We start from the raw sequence: 22,413 nt of genomic DNA on the forward strand, positions 1-22,413 counted from the left end.
TGAGAATATAGAAGATATACAGCCAATTTTTACAGAAGATAAATTTAAAGTCATTTCTATAATATAGACTATTATATCCGTCTCTTTTCTCGATGCCGTTGATTGGTGAATTTCAAAACTGTTAGATGTAAAACACGCTTAATTTTTTTTAACGAAAAACAAAAACCGACTCCAAAAAAATAACAAAAAATTTAACCAACTACAAAAAGCCATGAAAATAATTTTCTACTAGTCTGAAGTTGGTCGGTGCCTCAGCATCAGCACGAGCCAGCACGAGTGATTGAAGCTCAATATAAAGTGCGTAGGTGAGGTAGATGACTAAAGGTCCACTCTTGCTGGCTATTGCTGAGACACCGACCGACTTCAGAATGGAAGAAAATTATTTTCATGGTTTTTTGTAGACGGTTCAGTTTTTTGTTATTTTTTATTAAAACGTACAGTGTTCTCTGCGTTACAATAATTTGAGAAAAAAACTCACTTTCTAATATCCATTGAGTCTTCCAAATATTAGAGTGAATTGCGAGAAATATGTAAACTACCGAACCGGTCGGCCTAGGGAAAAGTGAAAAGGTGCGAAAGGGTGTGGCCTGCCAGCACAGATGAAGATAGATGACACTTGGCGCGAACTGTTCACGCACAATACTGTTTAGGACTTTGCAATTGGCTAAGAAAAGTTTTTTGAAGAATTTCATCATCATCATCATGATCATATATCAACCGTAAGACGGTCCCGTGTTGGACATAGGCTGAAAGTACCTGCATCCACCGTGAACCCGCGGCTTTAACCAGGTCATCCGTCCATCTCGTTGTTGGACGTGCTACGCTGCGCTTGCCGAAGAATTCAGTGGAAATATTTTTTTTATGATATCGATGACGTAATGGCAATAGAAATGAATTCCTCTAGGTTGGCAATTAACGCATCTGCAATACCCCACTTGCACGTTTTCCATCCAGGCGAATAAAAAAAAATGACAGGCAAGATAGTATTATCGTCTTGATGTCTTGCTGCAGCAAATTTGAGAATACACTAATAAACGAATCGTCACGCTGCAGCAATCAATTGCTATTCAACTCTTTGTTTACTTTAAATAAGGCTGCAATATTGACAATTGTATCAAAATGCAGCTGTGGGTGTTCACGAGGCTAGTTGGTGTCAAGGAAGGGAACTCGAAACCTGTTCTGGGCGCACGTGCTAACCCTATAAATACGCAACTCGTTTCAGATCAACGCTACCAATTGTTATTGAATTGATCGATAAATGGTTGATTATCGATTTATATCGACATTTTATATCGTTTGTCAGACGAAGACGGATGTGCAGTCATTACGACAGCAAACATTTAAATTAAATATTACAGAGCTAGTACGCAAGAGAAGGTAATCAGAACGGAAACTTAAGAAGTGGTTTGCGTGAGCACTGACATTGAATAATGAGACTCCGCGAGATGACACGAATCAAAGTGTTTTATTATAGTGAACTTAATGTAATGCGGGTCGACCGTTGTACATGCCATAACTGATTACCGCTGATGCAACCGTATCTCGAATCTCCCTTGATTGATTTTAGAATGTAGAAAGCCATTACAGACGTACAATTTATATTACTCCTTGCGGTGGGGTCTAATTGCTGTGGCATGTTTACAGGCGCCCTCGCTCTCACTCTTACGGCAAATCATGGGCGGAGGTAATAACTGTTAACTGTAATATGAATTACTGAAGAATGTGCACATAATAAAACAGGCATGTGCTGTTGAGAAACTGAAATATAGCCCTATTAAAGCTTCATTACCTAGAAGTACAAGTTACGTTAACATTGATTTATAATGATTGTGCTTTACTGTCAAGGTTTTATTGCAATGGATAGTCATTGTGACTTAGGTAGGGACCGTTTGTTGGAAATCACATTAATCCAAACCAACCATTCGGAAGTGCTAAAATTCTGTAATATTATATTTTATTATTATTCAGTGGTATAATATTTTAGAGGTGCATTATAAACCGTTCACGTTCACGCGAATTGCGAAGTCGTTAATTTATATTGCTTCAGTCGTAAATTTCAACCAATTGCACGCGCACCAACGACCACCGGCTGAACGTCCGTTCAACCAATTGCAGAAACGCGGGAGGCATCATCGAACAACGCAGCACCAACGGTTCCGTGTTTATGTTTAATTGAGGCGTAGCAAGTGTGTAGAAATGTCGTAGCATGATTGGCGTTTTTAAGACAGCTTCGTCACATGAAAAGCTGTGTCGTTTGCATTGCATTACGCAGGGAATTAATGTTACAACTGACGGAGTAGCCAATTAAGTGCTGTGTCTGGTGATTTTCCATGTAGAGTCGAGACTAGAACTGGGAAATTAAATTTATCTTTCAAGAATAAATTTAAATTTAGCGATTTGCCTATCTCCTAATGCAGTGAGTAGAAATGTACGTAGACTATTTTGCGTATGCTTATGATTGGCTTCAGACAGAAAGCGCTCACGTTGAAATAGCTGGTAAATTGAAAATTTGCTTTTATTGCAGACAAGGGATCATGTTAAAATTAGCAAATTAATGTGATAGTTGTAGCCTTCATTAAGTCTAATGGTGATTTTCCACCGGCGAGGCGAGACGAGACGAGACGAGGCGAGACTAGAACTGAAATTTGTATGCATGGGAAAATGGTAAAACAAAAACTTAAGATGTTAAAAATATATAAAATTTGTAAAAAGAATTTCTATCCATATCTCAATATAGTCATTATTCATCATTTGCATATCAATGTGCCTAATTGATTAATTATAATCGATAATAATGATCTTTGGTATTTTGGTATCGGTACTATTTCTGTATGCTTACTAACAATAACTAATGCCATAACTAGGAGTCATATTCTGCTCCTAATGTGTGTCTCTGCACACAACATATTGGTACGCGTACGTGCGTCCCTTTAATTTAATTTCTTCATTATAAATGGGTATTATTTATCATTTAAGTAGGTAAATAGTTTTATTGAATAGTGTTGTTAACTATTTTATTGTTGGAATTTTGATGCAACGTATTCCTAGGGTATCAAATTTCATTTAATTTATAATTGTAAGTCGCATAATTGTAAGCATTCAAGCTCGATGTAGAAAAAAAATGCTGACGTGTATAACATGAGTGGCGCTCGCGCTCGTCGTGAATTGCGAAATAAGGTAATTGGACTAGATAAACAACGTGACACAAGAAATAAGAAAAATATCACATTTTATAATTGACTTCAGATGGTTCGTGAATGAGATGAAACTCTATAGCAATAACGGTACAGCAATCCCTTATTTATAGCTACGTAAAAAAATACAAAAACATGTTAAAATTTAGTACTTCTTTAAGTAATATAACGTGCAAAAACTATAAATATAATATTTATTTTTATGTAAATAACTGTAATAATTTTTACTCCCACCAGGTTTCAAGGTAATCAGTCTTGATACTGGTTAAATCACTAGAATTAAACTGTGCAAAGATTACTTCGCGGCTTTGTGCACGATATAGATCAATTCCCGCGGGATAAGAATAAGTCAATTCTATAAAAAAATGTAATTGAATTTAAACAGACTTCTTTTACCTAAGGAAATTGCCAAGTTCCCGCGGGATAGATATAACGCTTTAGATCTATTGAGAAATATCCTTCAGTTCAAAGCAAAAACTTAACTTAATAAGTTCTTAACTTATTTCAGAATCATAATTTCGAAAATAAAAAATTGACACACAAACTCCCATCCCCCTTTTTAACTCTTTAGGGGTAGAATTATCAAAAAATGTGAAATATGAGAAATGAGTTAGTTAAAACATGTTCTTTTATTTCTCTTCTCTTCAAAGTTTCATAATTCTAACCCTAAAACAAAAGTTCCGTAGTTTCCATAACCAATTATATTAGTGTTGTTTCATTTTTCTTTTAAACTACACGCACATTCATCATATTACTACATTCATATAACATTTTTCCGTACTAACTTCCTCCCCCCTTTTTACCCCCTCAGAGGTAGAATTTTCAAAAACATTGAAACTCGTATTTGTTTATTTAGGTTTAAGAGCAATTTCACAAAGTTTTTTAATGATAACTCCAATAATAAAATTTTTCCCATACAAACTTTCACCCCCCTTATTACCCTTTATGGGTAGAATTTTCAAAAATGGGGAAATACGTGTTCACTTATATTATATATTTTGAGATTTTTTTCCATATTTCATAGTCACAACTTTACAAATAACAATTTTACATGCCAGTAGCTGAATTTGAGTTACCTTGAAAGACACCGAGCAAAGCTCATTCGCAAAATTGCCAGAGATGGTGTCAAAGATTTGAAGCTACCATCGCATATCCAAGACAACTATTAAACGTAGCGTAGCAGTTAACACGGCGTGCAGTAAATCAGTTACTGGCGTAACTAAAAAACTGGTCAAGTGCGAATTGGACTCTCACACAGTCACTCGTATTAAATATCTGCCACAGCGGAGCGTGCAAAAATATCTGACACGTCCTACCGGCCCTAGAAATAGAGTCGTATCAGATATTTATGCACGCTCCGCTGTGGCAGATATTAACGCAGGGACTATGCCATCGAACTTATTGCCATTATTAGAATAGGATAGAACCGAAAAAAGAGGTATTAATTAAGGTTGTATACCTCAGTCAGCAAAAACAAAAACAGGGCAGACGGACAGCAAAGGGAGTAAAAGCGAGGGCACTTTTACTCAATTTGTTGTTCGTCTGCCTATCTGTCCGTATGGCAAGCAAGACCCTTTTTCTCAGGAATGCATAGAGCTATCAAGCTGAAATTAATATCGAATACCCCTTGGAGTAGTGAAAAAACGTAACTTCTAAGACTTAGAATCTGAGTCAACGTAACGCTAATGCGCACTGAAAAATAATACACTGGAAATGTCTTCATTTTGGTTCAAAACATATAATTGAGAACTGCCCTATGACAATCGAACGGACAAACAGCGGAACAGTTGGTAAGATCTCGTTTGATGGCACCCGTTGGGTACGGAACCCAAACGTAGCGGCGGCCAAGCGTTGAAGTATTAACTTTAGTACCGCGTCGGACACTAAAGAATGTAGTAATTTGAATCGCATCTACAATAAAATTAAATGTCGTAATGTCTGTGGTGCTGTAACTAAAATGAAGAAGAAATGAATGAAGGTGACACAAAAAAATTTAAACTTCGCGAATTTCATTGATCATGTATTGTATACATAAATAAGGTTATAAATAGTCTTTTGTTTTTTTTTAATCGAGGACGTAACTGCCTCTCTGCCTAACCCTTTCGAACCCAGCCGAGTATGAAAAGAGTTACGGCAATGGACTTTATATACAATCCATGTCAAGTTCAAAATTCAAATGTAAGAGTTACGACAGTGGACTTTATGTACAATCCATGTCAAATTCAAATTCAAACGTAATTAACCCGCATGATTGGATCGGCTGGGTTCGAAAGGGCTCACTTTGAAAGTTTTCTGGGCATTTTTTAAATGGGTATTTTTTTAGACATTTAGGTTGTTTTTCCGAATTGCAACTTTGCCACCATGTGTTGGTGGTACAAGCGGCAAAGATACGAGGTAGCAAATTTGAAACTCAAAAGAGCATATCATATTCAACAGAATTTATTACACATTTGAAAAGCCACGGAAAACTTTCTAGGTTTAACGACCAAATAATTTGTGAGTGAGTGAGTGAGTTAGTGTATTTGCTACTCCTTCACGCTGAAACGGCTGGACGGATTTGGATGAAATTTGGTATGTAGTGAACGTTTGGAATAAAACATAGGCTACTTTTTATTCCGATATTCCCACGGGATTGGAATAAAATCTAGAAAAAAGAACCGCTGGGCTTAGTCATGAAATTTTACATGATTGATTTGAATGAAACGTCAATGAAAACCACGATTTAATTTTCGGGAATTCCCCCGGGAATTTTTAGAAATCCCTAAATTTCAGTTCAGCTGCTAGATCTAATGATTTACGTGTGCGAAGCCGCGGTTGAACACTAGTCTATATATAAAGTTCAAAGTTCTGACTGACTGACTGATATATCAACGAACAGCCCAAATCTGTGAAGATAAATACTTCAAATTTGGCACACATAAACACATTAAACTATTTAAAAAAAATAGGAATTAGGGGGAATCAAAAAAAATTAAATCATCAATGAAAGCTAATAATTAGCCCATTCTAAATATAGGTACATGTCAAAAAAGTGTGAAAAATAATCAAAAGAAGAAAACAAGTTTAGTGGTCTAGAACTCTGTTAAGTAGCTTAAGTAATAAGGGTAGGCCTTCTTAGCCCAGCAATAAGACGCTCAATATAATTATATTTATTGTTTAAGGGCCACTATGCTCAACCTGCGGCCCGCCATTTATCAACTATTTTAACCTTTTTTACCCGACTACCCAAAGGAGGGTTATTTTAAACCTAAAAATAGGTTATGCTGCTACCCGCAGGACAAATATCCATTTTAGAAGTACGCTATGACTCGTATTATGCTACGTGCGCTAATATTACGCGCAAGTTACTATTATGCCGTAAGACCGCGCAAGTGTTGCCATACATTCTATTAGTGATTAGTAGCTATACAATTTTCACTTTTAATTTTAGGTAATGCGATTGCTTTATTTGTTGTGGTTTTTGTTATTTTTTTCCTCTTGTATTTTTTATTTGATTATTGCCGCCTTCTGACATTCGTGCCGTTGCGGCATTAGTCTTTTTACAAGTAAAGCTTTTATTTAGTTTCACCTGACCCGTTGTCTGTCTGTCTACAGTCAAACCTTGTAAGTTAAATTCGACCAAATTCCAGTAGTCCGATTGTCTTGAAATTTGGCATACTTATGTAAATTGCGTGACAATACAATAATCTGGTAGTAACATTTCGGTAGTCCGGCCAGGAGAGGCGACGGCTGGACGGAACTCTTCAACGGTTAATGGAATCGACTAGAAATTTGGTATGTAAATGAATATAGTTTAGGTGACTATGCAAGTACAGCCAACGAAAAGTAGTCAGCAAAAAAGCTTGTATTAAATAACAATGAAATTTTTACATAAAACTTATTTATGTTTAGTTTTAAGTTAAAGGGTCATACTAAAAACCAGCGCTGCGGCTTGCTGTGGCAATACGCTGAGTATGGCCCTTTTTACTTCTTTCGGCACAATATTTCTTTTCTTTCTTCCTGTTTAATATGTAGGTTATCTGTTTTTTTAGCTGTATTTTTTTATGTTGTGCCGAATTTTAGTAAATAATTTTATTATATCTTAAGAGGGCCTTTCTTTCTTTTATATTAATAGGTCGAGTGCAGCTTATTTTACTAATGCCGGAATTACACCAACTCAATATTTATCTTTCGTGTTAATGCTGATATTAGTTAACATGTTGCTGTTAGAGACATGAGGCTGTTTTGGTACGGGTGGCTAAGTGAGCACTATCACAGAAGCGGAGCGGGGACGCGCGTATGACACGAGTAGATTCGACCGATTGGTCGAAATCACGTTTCACCCTCGCCTTGTAATTTATAACGTGAAAAGAATATCATGTAATGTGTTTGGTCGAATTTGAGATTTTTTTTAAGACTGTAATGTGACTTTACACGCCGCTCGACAAGCTAGTACATTACTGCAGAGGCCATGAAGTAAGGGATTGATGGACGAGTTCGGGGTAGACGGCCGAGTCGTAGAAGAGGCTGGATAAAACGAGTCCAGCAATCCCTGTTCTGGCCGAGGTTTGTATAGTGCTTTTCTCAAACAATGTGAGGAAATATTTCATCCATCCGTCCGTCCGTCCGTCCGTCCGTCCGTCCGTCCGTCCATCCGTCCATCCGTCCATCCGTCCATCCATCCATCCATCCATCCGTCCATCCATCCGTCCATCCATCCATCCGTCCGTCCATCCATACGTCCGTCCATCCATCCATCCGTCCGTCCATCTATCCGTCCGTCCATCCATCCGTCCGTCCATCCATCCGTCCGTCCGTCCATCCATCCGTCCATCCATCCGTCCATCCGTCCATCCGTCCATCCATCCATCCGTCCATCCATCCGTCCGTCCGTCCGTCCGTCCGTCCATCCGTCCGTCCGTCCGTCCATCCATTCATCCATCCGTCCATCCATTCATCCGTCCATCCGTCCGTCCATCCATCCATCTATCCACCATCCATCCATCCATCCGTCCGTCCGTCCATCCATCCATCCGTCCATCCATCCATCCATCCATCCGTCCGTCCATCCATCTGTCCGTCCGTCCGTCCATCCATCCATCCATCCATACATCCATATATATCACATCGCATCGCATCGCATCGCAGTATCGCAAATGATTACAGAGTAGTGGTGGTTGGCTGTTCTTAATTTTTCCTTTGTCAGTTTAATGTTAGGAAGCAAATTTAAAAAGTTAGAGCAGCGGACAATAATGGACTTTCATACATACTTCATGGCCTAGGCCAAGAAGTTATATAGGGAGGTGGTAGGGAGCCATAAATGAGAAACTTCATGTCTCCATTTCGTGACATTAACACATACATTTCCGAGCATGTTTGAGAAAAAGTAGATTATGAACCGATTTAATAATAAAAATTGTCGTTTCTATTTTGTTTAAGTATATTATTTCCCGTTGATTTCCTGTATAAAATATTTTTTGGTACGAGTTAAGTTCACATGCACACAATATTTGCGATACTTGTCATCACTGACGTCACATAAAAAATTTGGGCGATCCGATGGGAATCGGTCCGCGTAGAAGTATGTATGAAAAATAGTTCACGTCCTATTCTCAGACCTACCGAATATACACAAAAAAAAACATATAAATTGCTGAAGCGGTTTCGGAGGAGTTTGGTCACAAACATTAAGATCCGAAAATGTTATATATTAAAAAAAGAAGAGATAGATAGATTAGAGTCGTGTTGATTGATGAATGAATTTTAAATAACATCCGTCGGGCCCGGGGCCACCAGTCAGAAGGCACAAAAAAGTCTTACGCGCAGATAAACAGCATAAATACATCATACGTTTTTATCATATACACATCAACTGTGACCATTTACGTACTGTACATGTACATATTTTGCATAGTGTTGTTTAGTTCTCCTTCGAGCCTTTTAAAGTCTTTGATATTCAATACAGCGCTGAACCCACTTTTACGACGTAGTCATGCCATTTAACTTGAAATATCACCTTACCATTAAGTGAGCAACACAAACACACAATATAGTATTGTCACTTCATTTACAACTACATCCAGCCTCAATCGTAGCTGTAGCTGTGCCATGTGATAAATATAATAATAATGAGCAGCACACATGTGCGCTGTCGTCATAATGCGATACAAATTGAATGTCGAATAATGTTTTCGCACGCGTATACTGTCAGGTAAGGCTGTTGAATTGGAATTCCAGGATTTTACTAAATTCCCAACTAAGTGTACCGCGTCTAACCCAACCATCTTGTTTTCTGCTGAAGTTCGAACTTGGGACTAGCTTCATGGTCAGTCCGAAAGTTTAAAAAAGTGTCCCCCCCCCCTAACATTTGAACCGCACCTCTAAACTCAACTTAATCAGTTGAGCAGTTTTTAAGTTTTTGTAAAAAATGATTTAACGCAAGGCCGGGAACTACGGAACCCTACACTGAGCATGGCCCGACATGCTCTTGACCGGTTTTTTTAGTATATCAGCCTTTCGTGGCTCTATGGGCTGGTGTGGGGGGCCCTTATGGCAAAGATTGGGCATTGTATTGATGTTGTGTGGTATTGTAGCTACAGCGGCTATGTGATTGCCAAACAAGTTAACAAACTTATTATGATTAGGATAAATATAGCTGTTGGAACTTTTATTGGTTACATTAGATATTCTTTGCTATGGGATGTAGACCGTGTTTAATTTATTGATCCTTTAATGAGCTCATAATATTTCGACACAGTTTGCGACTAATAAATGTAATGTTATGAACCGTCAATCTTTAAAAACTATTTTTGTTCACTATTCTTTCTCAGTAACAACAGTTCTTTATACTTAAACTGACGTACTTTCAATGAAAAGTTTTTACTGCACGGCTTAAATTAGATACCTACGAATGTATTAAACCGTGGACGCAGGAGTCCGACTCGCAATAGGTAATTTTTTGTAATAAACATGATGTTGTGTCAATAAATTATGTCTTAGAAAGCTTTGTATTAGTAAGGTAAACGTCCGAATGCTCGACACGCTAATGCCCAATAGACGACACCCCGCTGTCATCTCTATTGCCAATGACATAAGATTTAAGATGCCAACTATTGGGACCGTGACGAGCACTCGTACGTTTACCTTGATACAAATAAACATTATAAACTATAAATACTCAAAAGTGGGCATTCACGGAAATAAACAAAAATATTGACTTTTCCTTCACACGGCGTATTGTTTAGAGGCAGACGAAGCACGTTTCGAGAATGCGCAGCTACAGCGCCGAATATTTTCAAAAAACTAGCACGTAAGTAAATGCAATTTAACTGCGTGTCGTCTACCTAAAAAATACATCATCACCGTCATCATCCCAGCCTATATACGTCCCACTCTCACTGGCACACGCCTCCTAACAGAATGAGAGGACTTGGCCCGTAGGACCCACGATCCTCTGCTTGAGAGAGGTCAAACCACTCGACCTCGACCACCACGGCTTCAAAATTCTCCGTGTGCTAAACCCTTAGGGCCCTCGCCCACGGTGACTTTTCTACTAACGCGCGTTAGTCGCATTGGCAACGCGCTACAGAAGCGATGACAACGCGCTTCTAACGCGCTACAGCATCGCGACTGTATCAAAGCAAACGCGCGACGGTTTCGGACGACATCGCGGAGAGAACGGAGGGAGGAGAAGGGATAGGGTGAAGCGCGGCAGTAGCGCATTTGCATCACAACTGAATTATGGTTATGTGGGCGAGGGTACACAGCTAGCGACCGTATCGCGACTGTATCTATGCGAACGCGCGACAGCATCGCTACAAAAAGTCACCGTGAGCGAGCGGCCTTATACCTACTAAAGATAGATCACTGTGTTTTATCCCGTAGTTTAATATAGACACGTCTCACGCGAAGTATGTCTTGTATGATAAACATGCCAGGCGCAGCTGCAGGCACAGAGAGTAGCCAGTCTCACGGTGCGGTGGGCGCAGTCCGCAAGCATCTGAGGAATCGATTAAATTGTCCGATTGATTAATTACAAGCGAGGGATAAAAAGACTCGCTTTAATACTATGATACGTCGCAATGCGATAACTTTACATACTTGTTAAATTAGCATAGTTCAGACGGGAAAGCGACAAATAAATTCTTTGCAAACGAATTCACGAGAACCGGTAGAAAGTTATTATAATTTCAATGTGCGTCAAATTTCTAAAATGCCTAGAACTAAGAATGCTAGGTAATGCAATTTACGAAGGGCTAATTTTGAATACATAATGACTTACTACATTAGATAGGAGCGAGAGGGAACAGGTGATTGCGTGTCCACTTACTCGGATAACCCGGTTCAGGTTAATTGCCATAACAATTTAATGTTCCGTACTACCTGAGTTTCCTGTAAAACTAATCATAGAGAAAGCATTTTCACCAGTGTAGGTACCTACTGTTCCTCGTAGTCAAATTGGGTTTCTATTATGACAAAAGCAAAACTCGTTACAATAAAGCGTGACATTGCGGCGGTAAATGTAGTTAATTTGCTAATGCGTCTATTAATTTATCGATCCCTATTGACGGCCGAAAACTGTATACGCGCTGCCGGCGGGTAGGTAAATCTGCTTGGCTCGTTTAATACGACTTGCCAGTCAAGTTTCAATTCAATGTTATTTCGGGGGTTATACTAAAGGATGTTAAACACCTTAGCACTTAGCACAGTAGATAGTTTAATTTTGTTAGTGCTCTTTTTGTCTCATATTGGCTCTGTGCACGAAATCAGCGCCACCTAGCGTCCGCAACTTTTTTGGCTCTGATGCTCTGACGTTTTGAAATTACATCGCGACAACAATGAAACCTATAACGTATCAATTTATAATACAAAATTACTGTGATACCGTGATTTGGGTGGACAAAAGGTTGTGAATTCATTTTTGGTCATTAAAATTAAATGAGGTAAGTAAGTAAAATTTATTCAAAAAGTGTGTTTTATTTTCGTTATGTCAGGGTTTGTTTACTTTATGTTTTGTTGTACTTTTACTGTAAAACGAAAAGATAAAGCTATCTTATTGGTTTCTTTGAATAATAGTAAAATTATATAATTGTTCTTATATCGCTAGTAATAAATTAAATATCGTTTTCAGATCAAAATGAGTTGATACTCAAAATGATTTTTGACGACCGGTTTTGTGAGTATCACTATCACTCAATATAATATTTCAACCACAAACCGTTTCATAAGGAAAATTGTTGCTGTACCTGTCCGAGATGTAGAGGAATTAAGAACAAAACAGGGTCAGTGTTCAAGCTCGCGACATAACACAAACATCTATTACTAAAATTAGGTAGTAGTAGTAAGTCTATACAAATTGCTTTGTTAATGACATATTCATATGATTATGACAGATAAAAGAGCCTAGATTATTTCTTCTTTTGGCCACTGTCTATCAGTTCTATCAGACCACATTTTTATTTTTTATTTATTTTTTATGGAATAATAGAGAAAAACTAAAAAAATGCAACGTTGCCAGCTCAGCAGGTATAAATGCTCTTAACTCCTATTCGTTTCTTTCGCTACATGCATTTTTCTCAATTAAGTGTTTTACCTATAGCTATTAATAGTGTTTTGTTTATTTTTTATTGAGGTCAGTAAACGATTTAGTACCTACATTTGGTCGTTGTTCATAAGAGTAACGCGTTCAAAACATGACGTGAACTTGCAAGATTAGCTGTGAAAATCTTTGCAAAGAAAAGACCAGTGGTGGATTTATGTTTTTTAGGAGTGTAGGCCACTTTATATCCGCCGCCCTATGTAACTTTCTAAAATAATTTTCTCGTTGAAATCTGCCGCCCCTAGGCCGCTGTTGCCCCTAGGCCGCGGCCTATACGGCCTATTGACAAATCCAGAACTGGAAAAGACGTTCCTTCAAATTTACCCAACTGGCTGAATAATCCCAGGACGAAAAGCTAGTAACGAATATAATTTAACATGTTAAAATATTGTTCGATACGACATCACTTCGCAGCGAGAGAATATTATTTTATCATGAACAAGCATGTAGTACAAAAACGCGATAAGATAATAACAAACGAACAATTCAAAATGTTTCCTACTGTAGTTCTATTCTAAATAACCCCCCTTCTTCGCAGTCGGGTAAAAATAAATACCTGTTTATGAAAACTTTGAATATTTTTAATACAAGCTTTTTTGCTAAAGTTCTGTACTTGCATTTTCATTCATCCAAACTAGGTAAGTAGTACGAGTACGTACATAAGTACCTACCTAATCTGTAACCGTTCGCAAGATTGACTTGGGTATTTAATAAATATCTGTTTGTTTATATCTATTTATGAGTTATGTTTATCCGTTACCTAGTAGGTAACCGTAACACAATCTTTGGGTCTAGATTAATTGGTGCACAATTCATCATCATCATCATCATCATCATCATCCCAGCCTATTTATGTCCCACTGCTGGGCACAGGCCTCCTCTCAGAGTGAGAGGGCTTGGGCCGTAATTCCCGGCAAACGAGCAGGCGGGTAACCTGCGTGATGATAAGTGATCACCGCCGCCCATGGACACCTACATCATTCACAAGCAGAAAAAAAATGAGTTCATAATTATCCTGGAACCACCATTCTATCAGGACTATAACAGGATAGTAAGTTCTTATAACAACGGAAAAGGCGGAGTCAACTATAAGCGCCTTTTTAAGCGAATTTTTACTCGCTTCTTGAAATTAGCGTTTAGTATAATAAGTTGCATTTGAAAATAATTATTCATTTTAATAAGGCATACAAGGAAAAGTTGTTTTTTTTTACAATTAGCCTTACAAAGTTCATTACAAAACCGTTATAGACTTTTTGGTTTTATAATGGTTTGCATTAGAACAACACCATCGCCATACTGTTAGGAATTAGGGTTCCACAATTATTTTAAAGATTCATAAATTCATATTTTAAACTGGAATCTTCAACATCACGTTCTTCTTCGTGCGCAGATTCCCCACTAATGCTCTCCTCGTGGATTAAAATCTAAACTAGTGTTGTTTTGTTCAGAACCTTACTTATTACTTCCTTTGCCCGATATAAAGCTCCTGACAAGTTAATTAACTGTTGATGTTTTTCGAATTTTTCAACGGCTTCCATTTCTTCAAATCTAGTTTTGTAAAAGATTTGTATCCAAATTTCGTAACAGGAACAAATAGTAAGTCACAAAATTTAAAACCATGAGCCACGCGCGACTCATCTTAGCAAAATATCTGCGATGAAACTATAATAGTATTTCTGCGACCATTAAAATCAATTTTACACTTTTACTGGGCTTCACGAAGACAATTTTACCCCTTATAATCGTGTTAAGATTATAACAGCGTTCAACATATCCACAATAGAACCAAGTATACTTACTCTGGGAAAAAGCCGTTATAGAACTAATTAATTTACTTATTATTGATCCACATTGTGAGCTTATAAACCCTTATAAGCTCAAGTAATAAGTGCAAATAGTATTCAGTACATTTAGTTCTAATTTATACTCTTATAGGCATACTTTGCTTATAATGGATTTATAATTATTCTTGTTGTAGGCAATTATAAGTATAGTTTACCAGAGCGAGTATTCTTTGCAATACTTTTATAGGACATCTCAGCTTATACGGTGCTGTTAATTTAGATCTATAAGCGGTAATAAGTTAACGTATAAGGACGTATGTACTACAAGAATATCTAGACTCCGTGCATGCTATAATAAGCGAAGCAGCAAATTCTAGAACCACTAAGAGACCGTTATTAGTGCTGCAGGGCGCAGGCCTATAAAGTGTGCACCATAGGATAATTTTGTTGCTTGTTAGGACTGCGGGTGCGTTGCCGGCCTAAAAGGGGGGGCTCCTATTTATTATTTAAATGTTTAAAATTCTTATCCCGATACCAAACGCGGCACGAAGCGAGGGCGTGAAGTTAGCAACAGTCTGCCGCACCGCACCCTTCAATTACTCGCCCCACTGGTTCGTAGAATTTCACCAAAACAGACAGTCAAATAACTTTTTTACACTACCTATATCTAATACTAGCTTACATCCGCGGTTTCGCTCACGTGATCCGTTCTGGCATTGAAGTTCCGGGATGTCATTGATTTCCCGAAAAGTTCATCGTGGTTTCATTAACGTTGCATGATGACCACCAAATTGTATATAATGTCCTCCGGCGTCAGTGTGTTTCTAGCTTGGATGTGTAGAAATGAAATTTTGCGGAGAGTGCAAAAATATCTGACACAATCCGGCTACAAACAAATAGAATCGTGTCATATATATGCACGCTTTGTTGTGTCAGATATTACGATATTAGTGCTGGTGACTGTACACATTGTAATTTTTGGTGTAATGAAATTTGAAATTTCCAAGAAAATTTTCAACTGCCGGATAGGTCAAGGCGAGCGAAACCTAAATATTAGGTTACAAAATAAATTGTTGTATGGGGGTTTTTCTATATAAGTAGTAGGTACTGTAATCTGTCTGATAAAGATAAACCACATTCATTGTCTGTGCATCTGTTCAAAACGAATTATTAACAATGACCTCGAACATAGGAATTATTAAATTAGATAAATGATTGAAATACGCTCATTAATGACGAGTGTTGTCAAATTCAATCCAGCATAAGATCACAGATGCAACATTCAACAAAACGTACCTACCACTAACATTTAAGAAATTCCATTGTGCAACATTCTCAACCTATTACAATATAAAATTGTTACGTGAATTGCATTAACATAATAGCTGAATATTGAATGTCACAATGCAATGCGTCACTTCGTAATCAAATATCTTCACAGGATTGATTCCTGTTTTTGATTAACTAAGCATTCCCAAATTACTATTTAGGGTCGTGATTCATCAATAATCAATTTATTATGTACGTATGCGCTTAACACTTTTTATGTAATATCTAAGTGTTTGTACAGTCGAGTTGATATTTTTGCTCACAAGTTTATGAACTCGATTGTACACATCTTTGAAAGTGAGTCAGCAAACCACGATGTAACCAAATAAGGGGGCGTCCATAAATAACGTAAGTCCCTAAGGGGTAATGGGTTCAAGCCGAATCTCACCCAATTTCGGGGTCTTGGAAAATAATAAGTAGTAAGTCATTTTTCTTCAACAAGAAACAGTGTAAAATTGCGAGAAAACTGGGTTATAAATACATATTAAGTAAAACACGTTTCTGCATTGAAATATGGTTAACGCAATCAAGCATAAATTGACGTGGTAACTGTAAACACATACATAAAAAGACATACATGAACTGAGAGAGAGGGTCGAATAAATCTCATAACATCTCACTAAGGGAGAGCGAAAGTCAAAAAATGGCCATAATCGCCTGACGTACGTATTTAATGGTCGCCCCCCTTCTTCTTCTTCTTCTTTACCTTCGCTTGCGCTGCACCAGTCAGCAGCACATAGGTACGCATGATGATCACTAGGTATGTAGACTCAACCAAAGGGAGATAACATTATCGCGGGTGCAACATTTTGACTCATTCAAAGCTTTCTACCGAAAAAATAGAGTAAGTTAGGTATATTTTACAAAGGATAATTATTTGTAGGGTTACATTTTAACCAATTCTCCTGTAATTCGTTTAGAAAAATGAAATGGAATGTATGTAAAATCTCATTTTCATTGGTCATTAGGACGTGCATGCTGAGTTTCCGCATGCTAGATTGCTAGATATATATCAATCAACTTATCGAGCAATGAAAATGAATCTTAATAGCTACCAGAAAGTTTAAAGTGCTACTGCTGGTGCGAATGCAAAGGAATGGGCTTGTTCAGATCAGAGAAAATACGAGTACGTAAAAAAGTTATCCATAACAGGAGGTGCTTCTGATGAAGTCAATTAACTATCCTAGCTTCGTCCTAAGCGGTCGTTTAGCAAAATATTTTTTACCATTCAATCTGCATATTTTTATCAATAAAATATAACAGCCGTTTAATCAATAGACTGACGTTTTACTGTAGTATACTATGCTTATTTTCGAAATAAAATTATAATTTATAATTGCATTCGTAATCTTATTTATTATGCCATCTAAATTGCTATTTATGCATAATATTGGATTGCGCAAATCCGTTTGTAGGCAACAACAAAGTGAAGTCACCCACGTGTATTGCATGAATTTGTTTGCGTAGCTACATTTATATCGATTTATTGTTAATCTCTCAGTATATTATACTTACTTGGTATACTTTTAGGTACTTACATCAATAATGCGTGTAAACTACTATTAGTTTAAAGGGTTTAAGGTACCGTGACCAGCTGTAAGCGTAGTTTATTGACCCCACAATAATATAAAGCTTTGGAAATCATTCCTGCAGCTAACAAGTTACTATATACCTATGGTCCGTGACTCCGATTGCAATTTTTTGAAATAAAACAATCCTATGTCCTTCCCATAGTCTCTCAACTATCTTCGCACCAAACTTCTTCTAAATCAGTTCAGCGGTAAGCGTGACGAGGTAACAAAGATTTACTTTCGCATTTATAATATTAAATAAGATTCTTATTTCAACTTGATCTATGTTTGTATTATAAATACATTATATGCCATGCTCTTTTTTTTTGTTTTTATAACAAACCCACCAACCAGGCGTCTGCCTGCAGTACCTACTAGCTTAAAAGTGTACAATGATCTTACAATCAAAAAATGTAAAAGGTGAAACTGGAGGGAGTTTTCTTAGTTCCGCAATATGAACGTTACGGGCAATGTATTTACCTAGCTAGGAATACTTTCTTCTTTACCTGTTTTCATTTCCAACGTCCCCAAACAAAATTGCATTTCACATGTGATCGAAGGTTGTAGCGGTGGTTGTAGCATACAATTACCTTCCTTCCCTAATGATGTCGAAACTATAAACGATTCACTGTTCACGATTAGGCAAACGCAGCCATCCGTGGTAATAATGTAGCTCGTTTCACTTTTATGCAGGCAATGTCTATCGATTTCCTTAAATACCAAAGAGGGGTGACTCGCTTCAAAATATCACGTGACTACGTAGCTGTGAATTTCGTGACCTAAAAACCCGCCTTGAACACCTTACCCGCTTCTCTATTCACTCCCATACCGATGCCGCATTAATGAATACATTTATTTTTTGCCAGTAGGTGCTCCTTTATGACTTATTGTTCGATTCCTATTGCAATCATTAAACCTTAATAATGCTTACTTAATCCACGATGCTTAACTGTAATGCAGAAAAAGCTAGTAACATATCTTGAAACATAATGTCTTTACAGAACCACTAGCATCAAATATAAGGAAGCCGCTAAGGTGTTCAAATGTCACTGGCCACTCTAAAACGTTAAGGATAGAGACGAGTCACGATATGTTTGAGCACATCAGTACATAATGTACTTGAGGTAATTACTTGTAGTCACCACTCTGATCAACCTTCGACCAAAAGCTTAAATGCTATTGGTCACGCAAGCTTAAGTCCCCTCTGTAGAAATTCAAACGATAAATGATTATCTAGTTAGGGCGCCCACTTCAGAAATACTATCAACTATGGGCTTAGTAAGCGCATCGAACTGTGTAATAATCGAGCGTTACATTTTTATTCTGAGCCTAATTTACTTACTAGATCCATTAGCTAAACTAAACCAATTCCGAGTAGATCAAATTATCAATTTGAATCGAAAAGGGAATAAACTAGCCGTTTTGCACGGCGTGAAATGAGGAACGTAGCCTATCTAGAATACGGTAGCCTACACTTAAAATAAGTAGCTTATCGGTGAATTATGTACGCGGACAATATTTGTTCAGTTTAAAACTACTTATGCAAAGACAGCTCGCGAGGTCTTGAAACTCACAGCTACCACAGCTTCACCACGCTACCACCAACTTCTAACATCTGGTAGCGTCAGCATAGTGTGGAGGTGGGTATGTTCTTACAGCTTTGATGTGGAGGACACACATTTGTTGCATATACGTCGCTATCCAAAGGTTGCGGGTGAACAAAGTAATCCAACTAATATTATAAATGCGAAAGTGTGTTTGTATGTTTGTCTGTCATTCACGTCGAAACGGAGCGACGGATCGACGTCATTTTTGGCATAGAGATAGTTCATGGGCCAGATAGTGACTTTTTATAATTGCGCGCGATAACCGAATTACACGCTGACGAATCCGCGGGTAAAAGCTAGTTTTATATAGTGCATTAATATAAACCTCGGCAAAATAACACCTAATTAAATAAATTAAGAGAAGTTTCCCTGCCGGCCACGCGGCCGCGTTAGGTATTCGTTTCGGATATTGCTGTCTTTATCGCTCGTGACATAAGCGCTCGCAGCCGTCCCCCCCATGCCTTCCGCAACGACGTCCGTAATTTATATCGAGATAGCTGTAGGCTTTTCAAGATTTGGGCGGTTCAATTTTGGGTTTCGTTGTCCTCATATTATACGAAAAGGATAGAACAGAAATCAATGATATTTTACAATCAAGATCGATATTCATTATATCTTCTATGCCTGTGGTTATTTCGATTTTTGTAAAAATGCTTTATTAGTCTTTAATTCTCGTGCAAAGTTGACATCTTTTTTTGTCGACTTTTGAGCTCCTGTAATTCTGATATTACACATTTATATGAAAATCTGAAAAACCACAGGCATAGATAATTACGTATAGTTCATACTTACAAAATTTCATCTATTTCTGTTGCCTAGTTTTCAAATGAGACCGAGACTACGTTTGTATGGAGAATGGAACGAAGAGACTTCTCTTAATAGTAATTGGTATGAAAGTATGACACTGCAGCAAGACCTCTTCGGCTCATGAGTTACATGGTTCCGGTTGTACTTAGTTTATTTGTACAATTTGTTACGTGACACAACACATAATTAATAACAAGAGGGATTGCAACGTTTCGTTGTTTAGGTGTACTACTTGAAGTTTGTTTAATACAAGTATATCTAAGTCAGCGCAAAAAGGCTTTAAACTTACTGTAGCTGCTCAGTCTGTAACGAAGTTAATTGCTCAAATGATTGCTGATATTGTGGTTCAAAAAAGATGTTTCATTGATGATGACCGTGCTTTATACTAAAATCAATGACCATGAAAAATAAAAAACCCGGCTGCGTAATAAAAGTAAAAATAATAAAGCAAGTAGTCTTATTTAAACTATGTTAAGTAATTATGAATAACTAACCCATTTAAATGTTTTATGAGCGGTACATACACATATGTAGCATATGTATAATAAAATAAGTTATAAATATGCACCTTATGCGCAATTCGTTGCTTTAAGCTATTTTCAATCATATAAATGTAATGTAATTTCCTTTTACAGCCTTTTATTTTGATTCCCCGAAAAACATTTTTAGCCCCTTACGCATTCATCGCAGAAGTGGCGAAAAAAACATCTATTTTGGAAGAAAATACACTCTATAACGTGTCTATTTTCTATTCCTCTTATAAATTTAGTTCTGTGTAAGACAGTAAGAGTTTTGTCTCGTTGTCACCAGATGGATGGCGCCGGTGAGCCTGGCCATCTACGCGCCGGGAGCCGACATGGCGCCCACAGTCAACAGCATCAGGTACCTACGGGATTGCACGGACAACGAGCTCATAAGGGAATTCGTCACGTTCCATGTGTTCTTCCAGCACAAACATATACCTAGCAAGGTGAGATAGACAATAATAGACAGTAATAGTAGCTAGTCTTTTATTAGCTCCACCTGTTATATCTACTCTTTAATCTCAATTATTCTTTGTTTCTAATCTGGCAATTTAATTTTGATCTAATTGCAGTGGTCGAATTGACTTGAAATTTGGTACATATATAATATTATGTAGGTTAGATGACAATACAAGTACTGTTAACAAAAAACTTGAATTAAAATAAAAATAAAATCTTATTTTATTTTTTTATTAACAATTCGTACATAACTTTTTTTAATGGGTGGAGTCTCCTCTTAAGCTTGACAAAGCATGTATCAGAAGGCACAATAGTAGTAGCAGTAGTAGGCAAGACAAGCCGTAGACGGACGGACTGACTGACATAGCGTAACTAAGGGTTCCTTATAGAACAACTGAACCCTAAAACTGACACAATAAGTCGCTAAGTTGACAAAACTGTGAAAGCAATATTGTACAAGTTTTTACGCTGCCTCAAACACCAGCTCTATAATGTGTAAAATAATAAAAGAATCTTTGCGGACTGATGTATGTTCTCACTTGATCCATTTTGTATTCCAGATACCAGACCCGGAGGTCTTCCTGAACACACCTTATAATTGCACCGAAAAGCCCCCGTACGTCGTCAACTCCTCGACGACCTACATGAAGTTGAAAAGTCTTTTGTACCCAGTCAACGTCGCACGCAACATTGCCAGAGATGCCGCTCTCACCCACTACATACTGCCTTCCGACATCGAGTTGTATCCTAGTCCTAATCTAGTGCCCCGCTTTTTGAACATGATCGCGCGGAACGCGAAACCTCTGAACACGTCCACCAAACCCAGAGTGTTTCCGATCAGTATATTTGAAGTCGATGCCAAAGTCAAAGTGAGTTAAGCCGGTTGCCCTTGCCTGACGTGTTGTGTCATGAGTCTACGTTATATACCTCTATATCGTCACTCTTTGAAAAAATCTCGTATCTGAAATCAATATGTCAACAAAATTTAACATTGACATAATAATCATAAAGTTCACTCGAGAAATTATCGATTTTGAGGTACGAGTTTTTTTTTAAGTAGTGGCGATATACAGTGTGTCGCAACCGCAACTCAAACAGTCACGACACATTGCATCAGACAATTAAAAATGTCACCATAACTACTAAACGTATGAAATCAATAGCATTCTGATGCGCCACGCTACGACATATCAGACATAGAAATCCAGCTTCATGGTTTTAAAAGCTATTGTAAAAAGCAACTGTTATTGTGTGTTATTTTTCATATAAAATATTTTGACGAGCTGTTTTCAGATCAAACTTTCAGAGAAGACTCATAAAAAAAAATGCCACATATGCTCGTTTAAGATTATGACCCTACAAATAAATTTTCAATAAGTCGAAATTATTGCACCTTTCCTTTTTCATTCCGGTCGTATACATGTAAATGATGAATCACCCTGAAAATCAAATAATCCTTACATTTCAGGTGCCATCAACAAAGACAGAGCTCCAAGCAATGTTGAAGAAACAGACAGCAATTCCCTTCCACAAGTTTGTGTGCCCTAACTGCCACAACATA

The 22,413-nt window shown here is 37.5% G+C and overlaps 1 protein-coding gene across 1 annotated transcript in view; it reads left to right on the plus strand.

Annotated features, from left to right (window-relative positions):
• Positions 1–22,413, plus strand: part of LOC141426861 (beta-1,4-glucuronyltransferase 1) — a 114,326-nt gene that overhangs the window by 64,624 nt on the left and 27,289 nt on the right. The window contains exons 3-4 of the mRNA XM_074086085.1: positions 20,680–20,839; positions 21,413–21,721. Coding sequence (XP_073942186.1) covers positions 20,680–20,839; positions 21,413–21,721 — 469 coding nt within the window. The remainder of the gene's footprint in view (positions 1–20,679; positions 20,840–21,412; positions 21,722–22,413) is intronic.

The sequence above is a fragment of the Choristoneura fumiferana genome, chromosome Z (genome assembly GCF_025370935.1).
Source record: "Choristoneura fumiferana chromosome Z, NRCan_CFum_1, whole genome shotgun sequence".
In the NCBI taxonomy this organism is placed as follows: Eukaryota; Metazoa; Arthropoda; class Insecta; order Lepidoptera; family Tortricidae; genus Choristoneura; species Choristoneura fumiferana.